We start from the raw sequence: 14,052 nt of genomic DNA on the forward strand, positions 1-14,052 counted from the left end.
ACGAAGGAGGGCCCTAAAAGATGTGGCACTTGCAAGAAACGGGTTGGCCTAGCTGGGTTTAAATGCCGATGTGGTAATCTTTTCTGTGGATCGCATCGATATTCTGAGAAACATGATTGCCCCTTTGATTACCGTTCTGCTGGGCGTGATGCTATAGCCAAAGCCAACCCGGTGATCAAAGCCGAAAAGCTTCATAAAATCTAGAGAAGACGATAGGCTATGTATTGAGTGATGGCACTTACTGATCGTTCCAACTTCCAAGAGTCTGATTCTCCAAGTTGCCTGCCATTTGTTTTAGGTGCCCTGTAGTACTTTCGAGGCACGGTGCGAAGTCCGCAGGAGAAGAATTCAGTATGATCGTATCTTTCAGAAATTGTTTGTTGGCTCCAGTTTATAAGTCTTTTTATGTGGTGGGTTTGGTGGAAAGAAAAAGAAAACATTGTGACTAGGTTTGTATGTGTCATCTTTTTCATACCGCATTTCTTTAGCGTTTCATGTCTGAGTGGGCATGTGTTCCTAGATAATGTGAAGACAATCCACGAAGACCGTCAGCTTGTATATTATGCTTATTTTGTCTCATAATACTATCTGCTTCTGCAAATTCTTGGATGTTACTTTTTGTTATTACAGGAACCTGTATGTTCTGCCTTGGATATATTTTTTACTGTTTGTTTCTGTTAGATGAAGAGAGAAACCAGAAATAGATAAGACACCTGATCCCCCATGATGAGGGAAATAGAAGGGACAATAATGAGACGAAATGGATTAAACATGTTACTAATACCAAGAGAGCATTCAAGATGCCTGCAACATTACATGTCGCAGGTTTATTCCACCTTGCAATACATGTTTGTCATCGTCAATGTTAGTCGGGACACCGTATTATCACAACATGATACCAAGTCTAGAATGAGGCAATACAACATCAACCTCTGGCATCCATTCTGTTCATTTTTCTGTCAAAACTGTTGTATAATGTTCTACCAAGAAGTGAGAACTAGATCAAGAAAGGCTATGTTGACAGAGATCAGAATTAAACAGAAAATCCCCTGGATTCAGCTTCAAGATACTTGCAGATCCTCTCCATAACCTCTCTTCCTTTGGCACTATTATGCTGAAACTTCTCCACGCATCTCTGCTCTATTTTCTCAGCCATCGATGCCAATGCTGACAAGGGCTTTATCCGTATACTAGTTTCCTGCCTGCATATTGTCCATCCATTAGGATTCTCCGGGTGGGGCTCATACCTAATCTTCTCTTCCACTTCAACGAACTTCTGGAGACTGATATTACGGGTGGCAAGCTGCATCGAGCGAGACTTTGCATCGACAACAGTCGATTCCACGCAGTGGCAGATGTCCTGACCAATGATTTTACGAAGAAACCACGGCCCGGGAGCGTGAATTGTTATAGCCCGAGTAGTGTACAGCTTCCCAGAGCTAGGTTCAAGCCTGTGGCTCAAAGTATCAACCTCAAGGATGTGAGAAAGAGTGCGTTTGTTCTCAGGGTCGGCAAATTTGCGCCAAGATGCAGAAGTAACACGTTCCCACGGGTGCTTGTAAGTGTGTTCTTGAGAATATGCTCTAACCATCCTGTTTCTTCAGCTACAGGAAAAGAAATGTCGCCAGTCAAATATAAGATACTTAACTGTTCGAGCTTCATTTTTCTGTATTTCCCTGAAAGCTTGTTCAAGCACCTTACAGATTAGTATTCAAGAACACAGTATAAAGAATAATTGGATGAAACTAAAAACATCCAGACTCAACCTCCTCCATCAAAACCCAAAAGTGTTGCCCCACTAGTGGAGAACTATTAATGGTTAAAACTATCTCAATTCATCAGGATCCAACTTCAAAGAAAAGGCCAACAATTTCTATATGGCCAATCAGGAATACATTAATTCTGAATATAGGCATTTGAAAGGATAATATCCTCATTCCACACACACACACACACGCAGAATTACAGCTTGAGGTACAAGAAAGCCAGGGCCTGGACAATCTCCAACTCACTGATAGGATATTCAGACCTACCATTCCTAAGACAAATCAAATCTTGCTCCAAAGAACAAATAATCAAACTCATGAATGCACATGCAAATGATGCTAATCTCGGGCACAATTGGAACAAATAGGATATAGAATCAAATGGTTCCTATATGCTAATAGTTACCAGAAACCAAATACATGATAATCTTAAAAAAGAATTTTGGACACATCAAGAAACAAGGTACCAAAGCTTGAAAACAGCTTCTTTTCCAACCCAATCTATATTATGAAGTATCAAACAAAACCCCCCACACCCAACAAAATCTGCATAAAGATCATGTCTTAAAAACAATTAAACCGGAGAAAGCTAACCCAGACCAAATCAAATTTCAAGAACGTCACAACAATAACCTCAGAGTAAGAGAATGTCCAAATTGACAGAGAATAGAAAGAAAGTAAATGCAGGAAAGAAAGATCAACATTCAACACGTACACACCTTTGTTCCCCGATGAGAGAGGTCGTAAACCAGCCGGCTGCCCACAGAAATACTGAGATGCGAAGGAAATGGCGGTGTATGCTGTGTCTGTGCGAGTAATGCCGGTCCAAATACGTCCCTGATAATTAATGGTTGCCACGTCGTCGTTTCTTGCTGTCCACCTTTAGCGTCGGGCCAGCGAATTGGAAATGGGTCTTCTCTCTGATGAAACGGGCCATTGTCTTTTACGTTATTGGGCTTGTGATCCAACTCCCTGATTCACCCATTTATGGGGTCCGATCAGAACCCGTTAAAGATCCGAAGTATGATCCGATCGTGACGTAAACCAAGCCAAGTTGCAATTATTTTAAGCACTTGATTTGTAAGTAAATTAGTTGAAGGGTGACACCTGTTTAGCACTTCATAATGCTAATATTATATCTCTCAATAGCTGGTGTGAATTCAGCTACGTATATTGTGGATCATATAAAGTATTTATCTACTTACGGCTACTCAGATCATCATCTTATCGTCTTATTTTATATGCCAAAATTAATAAAATTATGAGGTTCAAAAGTCTGTATAATAGGGTATTATTCGAATTAGTGGTATCTTTTAGCCTCATTTCCGGGAACAAAGTCATATTTTCATTTCAAATTTCTCATTTTGAAAGTTGATAATACAAATAAACATTACATATTAGATGAAGACCAATTGCTTGAATTGTTTAAAAGCCCCAATGCGTCGTCTTCTTAACGAAATGTCTTTTCAAAATAAAATAGTAGAGCTAATACATAATCAGAGTATAAAATATTTCACAAAACATGATACAATCTAGTCGGAAGCTACATCACAATCATATTGCACATTGCATCAATATAATGCATATATGTATATTATATTAAAAGTATTTTTTTATTTTTGTAGCTTAATATCGACTTATAATTGATAATATTATTCTTAGAAAAAAATTGAGTGTGTGAAATTATTGTAGTTAAAATGAGAGGGGGCAGAATGAAATGCAAAACAAGTAGGGTTTCCCACTCAACCAATAAATGAAGATTGGTTACATCCCACAAACAAAAAATGTACGTCTAGAATTGAAACATCTTCACATCAACTGCCTATAATTATTATCATTAAATAATACAAATAATTTCCTTTAAACATTTATGTCTTCAATCAGTTGCATCATATCATATACAAAAGATTTAAAATTAAAGAAAAAAACCGAGAAATGAGAATCCTAATTCAAGGAGTGGGAGGGGCCTTATCTTGAACCCGGCCCATGCAGAACCACGTCAGGGCTGATCTAAACACCCAAAAAAGCAAGTTCCAAGGGCGTTTCCGTCATTCCTCGGCTGCCTGCAGTACCTGATGCCCATACGCGTTCAAACCACCCCCACATTCTTCATTTCTATTTCTCCCAACACCCTTTACTTAAAATAATACCCACCCCATATTTATCCCCAATTCATTAAACCAACCCCCCCATTCCCCTTTTTTCTTCATTTCTTTGCTCTTTTCTGTTGTTCAAAGCCAAGAAACATTGAATTATGGCTCAAAAGAGGGAGAAAGAAGAGACCGAGCTCAAGGTCCCCGAAAACTTACCCAGATGCACCCCCTCGCAGGCGATTCCGCCGCCCCCTCCCCAGCTCCCCCCCGCACGATCTCCAGATACCTCAGATCCGAAGGTGGCCACCGCCTGTGACCAGAGAAACAGCTCCGCCAGCTCTCCGGTGAAGCCCGATCTGGTTGAGAAGCGGGGGGGCCTGAAGAGACCGAGGGAGGTCACCCGGTGTTCGGGTTCGGGTTGCAGGAAACGGATCGGGCTTATGGGTTTCCGGTGCCGATGTGGGGACGTGTTCTGTTCGGAGCACAGATACTCGGATCGGCACGACTGCAGCTACGATTACAAGGCGGCGGGTAGGGAGGCGATTGCGAGGGAAAATCCCGTGGTCAGAGCTGCGAAACTTCTTAAGGTTTGAAGACGAGCAATATCGTCAAAATCAATCGAAGATCTAGGGTTTTTTTTCCTTTTTTCTTTTTTTTAAAAAAATTTTATGATGTGCGTTTTGGGTAGTTAAGTTGGGTTAATTCGTAGAATTCCTCTGTTAGCGGTTTGCCGGAGACGAGACGACGATGGCTGTGCTTTCCTGTAAATTATGATGAAGGATAGGGGCATTATTGGCATTTAAATTTAATTATTATTTATCATAAATGAAATGGCAGCAGAAATTATTGTTCTTCAATTTGCCACTACTCTAATATTATATTTTAATTTCTTAAGAAAATTAAATTCGGACCATATAATATAAAAATTAAATTAAAATCAAAAGTGATGTCCTATTGACCAACCTACAAATTCATAGAGCAAAAACACCTATACTAAAAAAAATAATCCAAAACCAAGATTGCAACTTTTAATTTTTTCTTAATGGAATGATCATGATAAGGTATAGTTGTGTGAAAGTCCAGATTTTGGGAAAAGAAATGAGATGTCCTTATGTGAAAAGATTTTAATTCAAATTGAGTTTGGCTAGGTTTAAATTAATTATATGATTAAATATAATATATTTATTGTGTGATTAATGTATAGTAAAAAAAAATTAATAATACAAAATATAATTAATTTGATTCGATTAAATTTCACATGAGTACGAACTTTGTTTAGGAGTAAATGGGGTTATGTAACTTGCTAGACAAGTAAAAGTTATGGGTTGCTTTAGTAAATGTATAAAGCTAGAATTATGTGGTGTACAATTTTATAGTCATAATTATCAAACAGGAAAAAAGAAAAGAGAAGAATACTAAAATATGGTGGTGTTGCTCAAAATACAAATAAGTGAAAATGCATGTGGTTGTCCTGCAAATAGTGCTTCCTTTGTGTGGCCCTCTTGCTCTTGGTGGTTGGTTTATTTGGGGCTGATTATTAATTATGAAAAAGTTGGGGGTACTTTACTTTTTTGTGATTCAACTAGGCACGACATATCACATGTCTATCCTCCTGCACTTGGGATCTAAATTATCGGGCTTTAAAATAGGATTTATATATATGAATCTGGTTTTGATCGACACAAATTTTGAATATTTCTTATATACGTCTCTGCTAATATTTATAAATATATATCAAAAAATTTAATACATAATTTTTCTTTGAATTTAATGATCATTTATTAAATATTTATAAGGAACAGTAAAAAAATATCAGTTTACTAAAATAAATAAATCAGAATTAACGGTCCCAGGTAGAATTAGAGGTGAATTTGAAATCAAGATAAGATAACTCTCTTTTTTTACTAGTTAACAGATATGATCAAACCCATCCAAACTCCCTCATGGATTTAGCCATATTAAGTGGTGATAACAACGGAAAAGAGATCAAAAGCTGATTGTGACGGATATAGAAAGTAAGTGTAGAGAAAAAAAGATCAAAATCTACGGTCAAGAAATGCCCTCAAAATAAATCCTCGTAATTGATCAAATTAATAACTATTGATAAAAATGTAATTCAATCAAACTCATTAAATGCACATAAACTCTACAAATACCATTCTGGTAACACGTTGTTTCCATTTAATTCAAATGTTATAGTGGTAAAATATTTTTGTAATTACGTATTGGATTTCTGATCCATGATCAATAAGTAGGCCCAGACCCAAGTCCACTCTCACTTGGACGGCTCAAGCCCATGCTCCCTTTTTTGGCCCACTTGACTGGCTCCAGCTCATCTCTCTTGGCCCACAATCCGATTCGCCCCGTTAACCCATTTTTAAGTATAACATCAAAAACCCTAACCTTACCTACTTCATTCTGTCTTGCTCTGTCTTCACCATTTCTTTCGCCACCCTCTTTGGTTCATCTCCCCCATTTATCTGCTTTTGTTTTCCATGGCTTTAGGACTTCCACCACTGCCTTCCTCCTTTCTCTCATTACCAGAACCACCATATATTAAGTGGTCAGTTTTTTGTTGTGACTAAGAAAGATAATATCCCTCCTTCTCCTTCCTCTTATTTCTGTTCAATTGAAAAGAGTTCTAAGTGAACCCTAAATGTGAGAAAACCTTTGTGGTTTAAGTAAAAAGGGGTCTTTGTGGCCAAAAGGGTTAAGTGACTGTTTGACCAACCGTGAGTACTGGTTGCCGGTCTTCGTGACCGTGTGATGTCCCTCAAACGGATCTAGCTCCCTAGGCCTTTATACAGTTTATCTTTCTGTATATTTATATGTTGTTGTAAATTACTTTGTGTAAGTTTATTCTATATTGTTGGCTTGTAATTTTAAGGGTTAAAAACCCACTAGTCTATAATAATTATTTAGGATTTACACCCAACATTAGGTTTTATATAATTAAAAAAAAAGTATAATTATTAATCAGAATGTATGTCTCGATAGGAATTATATTTCAAGGTGGCAACCTTGCTCGTTCATCCTGAAGGCCTGACCAACAATACATGCCCTTACGAGTGGGACGGTTGCTATAGTGTGTCGCCAAGCAAACAACCGACACACATATAATTGTAGTAAGGATTCTAATGTAGAGACATGCATTTGTAATCCAATGTGCGGTAACTTGACGACCTTTCAACCAAGCACTATAATCAACTATTCTTCTCGCACTAAGTTGAGCCCTTTTAACTAGAAACTAAATATTGAAAAGTAATGAATAAAATAATATTACTTCAACTAAATTTAATTACGCACTAAAACAATTAAAATATAGACAGTGGTCATCTTCTTTTAATGAATGTAAAATTATAGGATCGTGGAATTAAAAAGACAGTTATATCCCATTGTATTTATCAGATCAACTAAAAAATATCAAAATAAGAATGCGCATACAAAATTCATAAAGTTGGTCCCGTTTGACCAAGTGAAGTAACAGCGGGCATGACATCATAGTAAAAATTAGAAAGGTCTTGATTGACACGTATGTAGATTCTGATTGGAACATACGCATCTCACTCCGTGTTATGAGCGAAGGAGGTAGTCGACATCAATTTATCTGACACAACAGTGTTTTTCTTTATTTTTGTTTTCCTTGTATTTCAGAGGCAAAAAAGTGGGTGGAGGCGGTGGGCTTGGCGGCTGCAGTGGGTGGTTGCCGCCACGGCGGCCGCATGTAGCGCGGAGATGAAACAAGTGAAGTTGACAAACGAGAAAATCATTCTTTTAAAATTCAAATAGGATTATATGATTATTCAATTACTTAAAAGGGTATATTATAATCATTTCATTCACTCAATTCGAATTAATGGTTTATTACTTCCATTTCTGCCAACACCGGATAATATGATGGACCCGATTTGAAGAATTTAATACGGCCCAATGATTACATTGGGGTAGGCCCATGGGCCAGAAGGCCCCAAATCAAATTCAGATTTCAGGCCCGTTCTCCTCTTCTGGCCCATTAACAATTATAGTAAAAAAACATTTTACCGAAAGATTTTTCATCACATTTTAATATTATATATTGATATTATATGGAATATTATCCATTTGTAAGTTATGTTTTTAATTTAATTATATTTTTCAATTTTTGAAAGAAACATATTGATGCAACACTAAAATATGATAGAAGATTCTCATCGATTACGCACCAAACAAATTTGAGTAACTAGTACTAGTATAAATACCCGTCCGATCTAATACAATATTTGAAATAAAATACATATGTCATGATTAAGAAATTTCAAATGTAACAAAAAAATTAACTTCAACTTGAGTTAATTGAATAAACGAAATTTAAGCAGCAAACAAATAATGGACTCTATCCGATAAGCATAATTTTTGAAGAAGAACGATTAATCATAATAGACGTTTTATATATTTGTCATGTAATTAATAGAATTTGAGCTAAATCACAATAATAACATAAAGATTGTTAGTAATAATTGTGAAATGTATGTTTATGTTGCTAAAAAGGAGTATAATTTTCTGCATATATATATAGCACAAGGGGAAGCAATCATACAAGATCATTATTTTCCGAAAAATAAAAAATAATATCTTGCAATTCAAATTTTTGTTGATTCTTGCAATGATTTCACCCACATATTTCCTTATTCTCCTTTAATTTATACATAATAATTTATCGAGATGATTTGTACTGACAGATTTTTTGGGCGCTAAAATCTAAAGTCGAGCAATAAACAACCCAAATCGTACGAGCGATGACAATAAGGAGACGGGCTTGGAAGCACCATCCTTTGAAGAAATCGTTTTAGTCCCATAAGTTTGATCCCGTAGAATTTGATCATTAAAGGAATGGTACGAAATCAATGAGATTAATTTTTCGATTAAAAAAGTACTATGTGAATTTTTCAATTTTTTCTTCTTTCTCTGCCCTATACCATAGGTACGGAATCAATAGAGAACCTTTTGTTATATTCAAATATTAAAAATTAATTATTACATCAATTATTTTAGATTAAAAAGTGTACTTAAAGAAAGCAAACAGACAAAATAAGATCTCGTTTTTATTTTCGGATTGCATGTGCTTGGAATTTTAATGGGTTTCCTCTATTGTTTCATTTCAAATACATATATATATATAAGCATCTATATTATTTATTAAATAAAAAACCTTTACAATAATTAACATTAATTTTTTCATAGTACTCATTAATTAAAATACCCTAAAAACTATTACTCTCCACTTACCTCTTTTTTTTTTTAATTATATGTGGCTTATTTATTTACGATTGCTTCAATGCATATGAATAATTCAAATTAATAAATATATTTAAATAAAATAAAAAAAATAATGAACTATTATAAAAATAGACATATAGTCATATAAGTGGAACTCAAATTATTATATTTTAATTATAGACCTTACCGAATAAAGTTGGGTTAGTGAACGTGTGATTTTCTGGAATGGACCCATAATTAATTTGAAAGGAATGATGCTAATGACTGGTTTTTAGAGGTAGTAAAATAGAATGATGGCCGACAAAACATCATCAACTAATCCTCACTTTGACTCATCACTGCTGCAATTTTATGCATTTATTCCAACAATTTAAGTGATTCTTTTTTCTTTTTTTTTTATTGCAAATCATATTTTATTCCTTATAATTACACCAAATTTCAAGAATGAGAAGATGAGTGTGATTTTTCTTATATTTTATTTTAAAAAATATTTTATATACATGATGACCTGTATATATTAAATAAAATACAATTTACAGAAAAAAAAAAAAAAAGGATTATGAAATTTTGAGCTTAGACTTAGGTGGAAGGTGTTCAATTTTGGGAGCATAATGATGGGAGACAGACAGCAACAGCAACAGCAACATCAGCCTTTTTTGAAGGTTATGAAAGTTGATTTAGGGGTTGTGGGGCTAATTATGTTTCATTAGAGGGACTATACATATCAATTAAAAAGTTGTTTATTTTCAAGATTTGTTGCTACCTAAACTATGGTTAATATAGCATTTTAAGTGTCAGTATCACTTTCTCTATATATATATATTTATGTCAAATTTTAAAAATATTCATTGTAATTTATTTATTTTTTCTGGTAATTATCTATCTATAAATGTGGGTATATATGTATTTGCAATTCTACCTTACTTGATAAAATTATAACTTTGATAAAAATTATAGTTGAAGTATTGGAGGTAAATATATATTCTCAATGCAATATATTTTCATTTAAATTAGTAACTATTAATCATTCACTATTTCTCAAAATAATAACTTTGATTTTCCTCTTCTCAAAACAATATCTAACAACATTTCATTTCATAAAAAAACAATATCTTGTTAGATGGTATAATTAGTCCCTTGATTTGAATTTAATATTATTTTAGTCTTTGACTTTGGCTTTTGATTACCTTATACTCTCAACTTACCCCTCGACAATATAAATGAGCAAATTATCACTTTTTAAAGAAACGGATTTAATACATTTTGTTTTTTTGAACTATACATACAATGCATTTACACCCTTGAATTATAAAACTTACAAAATAACCCCTCGTGATATACACTATTTTTTTTTTTATCGAAAATGCCCTTACTATTTATACCTCTAAACTGTCGTTGTTACAATTATTCTTCGAAATATAATATGAATTATTATAATTTTTTATTTAAAATAAACACTACCCAAAGTTTATAATTTATACTGAGTGTAGAATCTGTATAAACTTTATAAATTTATAATTTTATATTTTTTACACAACTGGTAAAATATTTACAGAATTTTTGCATGTGTTGTTATATATATTGAACTATTTTTTAAAAATAAATTATCAATATAAATTTTAAAAATTACATCGAACATATATTTACTTTAAAATATGCAAGTTTATAATATAATTAGTATATAATATTCTATATTTTTTAAGTAATGATATGATATAGTTCTATTATGTGGATATATAATTGAATAAAATTTCATAAGTTATATAACATAATTAATTTATAATATATGCATTATGTATTTACACATATTTACATGTACTTTTTAACATAGTTTATTTATTTTTTAAAATATATTTGCATATATTGAGCTTATTATTTTTTGTGCTCCATAATTTATAAAAAAAATTATAAATTATAAAGGTTATTTTTAAAATAGTTTGGGTGGGATATTTTAATAAAATATAATTTAAATCACTGAAAATAGTTTGGGGGAGATATTTTAATAAAACATAATTTAGGAAGTAGAATGAAAAAGTATAGGGGTAAGTAAGAAGGACATTTTTATCTTATCAATGTCAAATTATTTTATCATGGGTGTTTTTGTTATCTTTCATACATTAGGGTATAGAGAAAAATTACTTTAACCCTAAAAATATAGCAATCTACCCCCTGTGTTTTTTAAAATAAAGCGATAGGTAGGCAAATTATTTTATTTTAAAAAAACACAAAAAAGTAAATTACTGTATTTTTAAAATATAGGGAGTTAAATTTTTTTTTCATAGACTATTTTTTGCTCGTTTACAATATCTCATAGCACAAATTGTATTTCTTTCGATATAAATTGTACAAATTTAATAGTTTTTTACTTTTATCTAAAATTTATCGGATTAGGGTAAAATTTTTCAACTTGAAACGCAGTGGGAATCTCAAATGATATATATTAATATATATATATATATCCTCTCTATCAAATGTCTCATCCATTCTCAGTCTCCAACTCCAAAATTAGTAGTATGGATGGCAATAAAACTCCGCCGGAGCTGGAGATTACCAAGCTACGCGCCACCGAGATACTCGGCAAAGGCGCCATGGGCACAGTCTTCCTTGTTCATGAAAACTCCCGTGATCAACCCTTTGCCCTCAAGGTGGTGGAAAAATCTTCCCATGATCACCACCAAGCCAACCGCCGCGCCCGCCACGAAATCTCTGTCCTCCGCCGTCTCTCTGCGTCCCACCAACCATTCCTGCCCCATCTCATTGGCTCCTCCGAAAATGAAGACTTCGTCTGCTGGGCAATTCCCTTCTGCCCCGGCGGCGACCTCAATGTTCTCCGTTACCGCCAAAACGACCAAGTTTTCTCCCCCGCCGTTATCCGCTTCTACTTGGCGGAGATCATCTCCGCCATCGAGCATCTTCACGCTCAAGGCATTGTTTACAGGGACCTCAAGCCCGAAAACATTCTCGTTCAACAGTCGGGCCACGTGACACTCACGGACTTCGACCTCTCTCGTGACCTCGCCCCCAGAAAATCCGGTGATGTAAACTTCCACTCCGATCCTGAGGAAGAAAAGGGGGCGAAGCGCCATTCCCAGATTAGTAAGCTCACGCGCTTTGTTACTCTCAAAAGAGGAAAGCGAGCCTTCAGTAGCAAGAATCCGTTGAAAAAAGCGAAAAGCGCGCGCGTTTCTCCCGTGAGCAGGACGAACGCCAACCATTTTTTGACGAATGAGCGTTCAAATTCTTTCGTCGGCACCGAGGAATACGTGGCGCCGGAGGTTATACGAGGTGAAGGCCATGAATTCGCCGTCGACTGGTGGGCTCTCGGAGTGCTTTGCTACGAAATGATGTACGGGACTACGCCATTTAAGGGGAAGAATCGAAAGGAGACCTTCCGGAAAATACTGTTAACCGAGCCGAAGTTCATCGGAAAACCCAATGCGTTGACGGACTTGATACGAAAGCTGCTTGCAAAGGATCCCACCCGCCGCCTGGGGTACCGAAGGGGAGCGGCGGAGATTAAGGAGCACGAGTTCTTTCGGGGCTTGAGGTGGGATTTGATAACTCCTCCCCTCCGGCCGCCGTTTTTGCCGTCACGTGAAGAGGCAGAGGTAAAAGGAGGTGGAGTGGATATATGGGAGTATTACGAGAAGGTGAATCCTCCGCGGTCGCCGCTGTGGTCACCGTCACCGGATAACAGTCGACGTAACGTCTCATTAACGGAGTTCTGACCCACGTTTGAAAGGGCAGAGGTGGGGTACATACCTAAAATAAGGGTAGCTCCTGAAAATCGGCGTCAATTAAGAATAGTTGTGAGCAGCTGATGATATAATTACATATGTTGTACATTAAAGGCTAAATTTCATTTTACCGGCTGTATTTTGTTAAGTTACTCTTAAAAGTTTTTATATTTAAAAAATAAATAAAAAATCCTTTTCTGTTTTCAAAATCTCAGTAAAAAAAACTTTTATTATGTCAACAATTAACGAAATGTGGCATGCACGCGTATGCGCAGGTGGTGCGCTTAGTTGTTGTTCCTATTTTTTTTGTCAATATTTTAAGTCATTTTGAACTAAAATACCCTATATTTATATAAAAGACTAAGGCATTTTTAACTTATTTTGCGTACTAATTATATTTATATACTAAATATAAAAATATTTTAAATTATTAATTAGGTTAAATATATATTAATTATATTGATTTTTATAAATAAAATTTATATTTAAATTAGTATGGTATATATTCAAAAGAAAAAAGAAATCCAATATATATATCAAACAAAATAATAATTAAATATCTAAATGATCATTAAGTTAAGAAAAACTAATTATAATGAGATAATGTTAAAGAAATAGATTTCAACATAAAAAAATGCATAAGGAGGTGTATGTATCCGCATGTCGCAATGGTAACTAGAGGATTATTTTAGAATCAACGATCAGTAAAGTAGGTTGGTAGGCCATTTAGCTCAACACGTAAAAATATGTTCATCTTTCTATTTACTTCATCTGTTTATTTACTGATTTTAGAGCAGGTAAAATAAATTTACATGAATTATTGATGATTCAAACAATATATACACATGCCATGGACCAAAACAAACATGTTTTGGCAAATTGAGAATGGAGCAAGGGTGGATTGGTGTGTGTTTGATGTACGACAATGGCCATAGTTTCAGGTCCACGCTCCTCTTCTTTTCTTATGAACCCCAAACACCATTTTGTCTCACTACTACTGGAGGTCGTGCTCAGGTCGTCTACACATAAATGTTTTCTCTACTTCTCCCATCCATATTATTACAGCCCGTTGCCAAACCAACTCCGACAAAGAAACAATCCAATTAATCAAAATGCACAACGAGGATCGTATCCATACGATTTGGCACTTCTCAACAAATATAATCTGGATGTGCTCCAAAGCCCCTGGCGGTTTACCTC

At 34.8% G+C, this 14,052-nt stretch overlaps 4 protein-coding genes across 7 annotated transcripts; 3 read left to right on the forward strand and 1 right to left on the reverse strand.

The window, feature by feature from the left end:
- LOC110011270 (zinc finger A20 and AN1 domain-containing stress-associated protein 4-like) lies at positions 2-614 on the forward strand (the record flags this gene model as incomplete). Its single annotated transcript, XM_020696694.1, is given in 1 exon segment — positions 2-614. A coding segment is annotated over 1 exon segment (203 nt), but the record flags the coding sequence as incomplete, so codon positions are not given.
- LOC105171070 (PRELI domain containing protein 3A-like) lies at positions 752-2,638 on the reverse strand. Of its 4 annotated transcripts, none has more exons than XM_011092079.2 (2): positions 2,486-2,638; positions 752-1,604 (listed from the first exon to the last, which is right to left on the reverse strand). In XM_011092079.2, exon 2 carries the CDS (start codon positions 1,589-1,591, stop codon positions 1,034-1,036), a length of 558 nt encoding a protein of 185 aa, XP_011090381.1. In that variant the 5' UTR covers positions 1,592-1,604; positions 2,486-2,638; the 3' UTR covers positions 752-1,033. The 4 variants fall into 4 exon arrangements, with proteins under 4 accessions (XP_011090381.1, XP_011090380.1, XP_011090382.1 ...); XM_011092078.2 differs by having other exon boundaries at positions 752-1,676; positions 2,486-2,596; XM_011092080.2 differs by lacking the exon at positions 2,486-2,638 and adding an exon at positions 2,367-2,447.
- On the forward strand, positions 3,887-4,716 carry LOC105171072 (zinc finger A20 and AN1 domain-containing stress-associated protein 5-like). The gene has a single exon (XM_011092084.2). The coding sequence runs from the start codon at positions 4,021-4,023 to the stop codon at positions 4,450-4,452; it is 432 nt and encodes a 143-aa protein (XP_011090386.1). The 5' UTR covers positions 3,887-4,020; the 3' UTR covers positions 4,453-4,716.
- On the forward strand, positions 11,583-13,014 carry LOC105171073 (serine/threonine-protein kinase UCNL). Its single transcript, XM_011092085.2, has one exon. It carries the CDS (start codon positions 11,587-11,589, stop codon positions 12,841-12,843), a length of 1,257 nt encoding a protein of 418 aa, XP_011090387.2. The 5' UTR covers positions 11,583-11,586; the 3' UTR covers positions 12,844-13,014.

This window comes from Sesamum indicum, linkage group LG9 (genome assembly GCF_000512975.1).
Source record: "Sesamum indicum cultivar Zhongzhi No. 13 linkage group LG9, S_indicum_v1.0, whole genome shotgun sequence".
NCBI classification, from domain to species: domain Eukaryota; kingdom Viridiplantae; phylum Streptophyta; class Magnoliopsida; order Lamiales; family Pedaliaceae; genus Sesamum; species Sesamum indicum.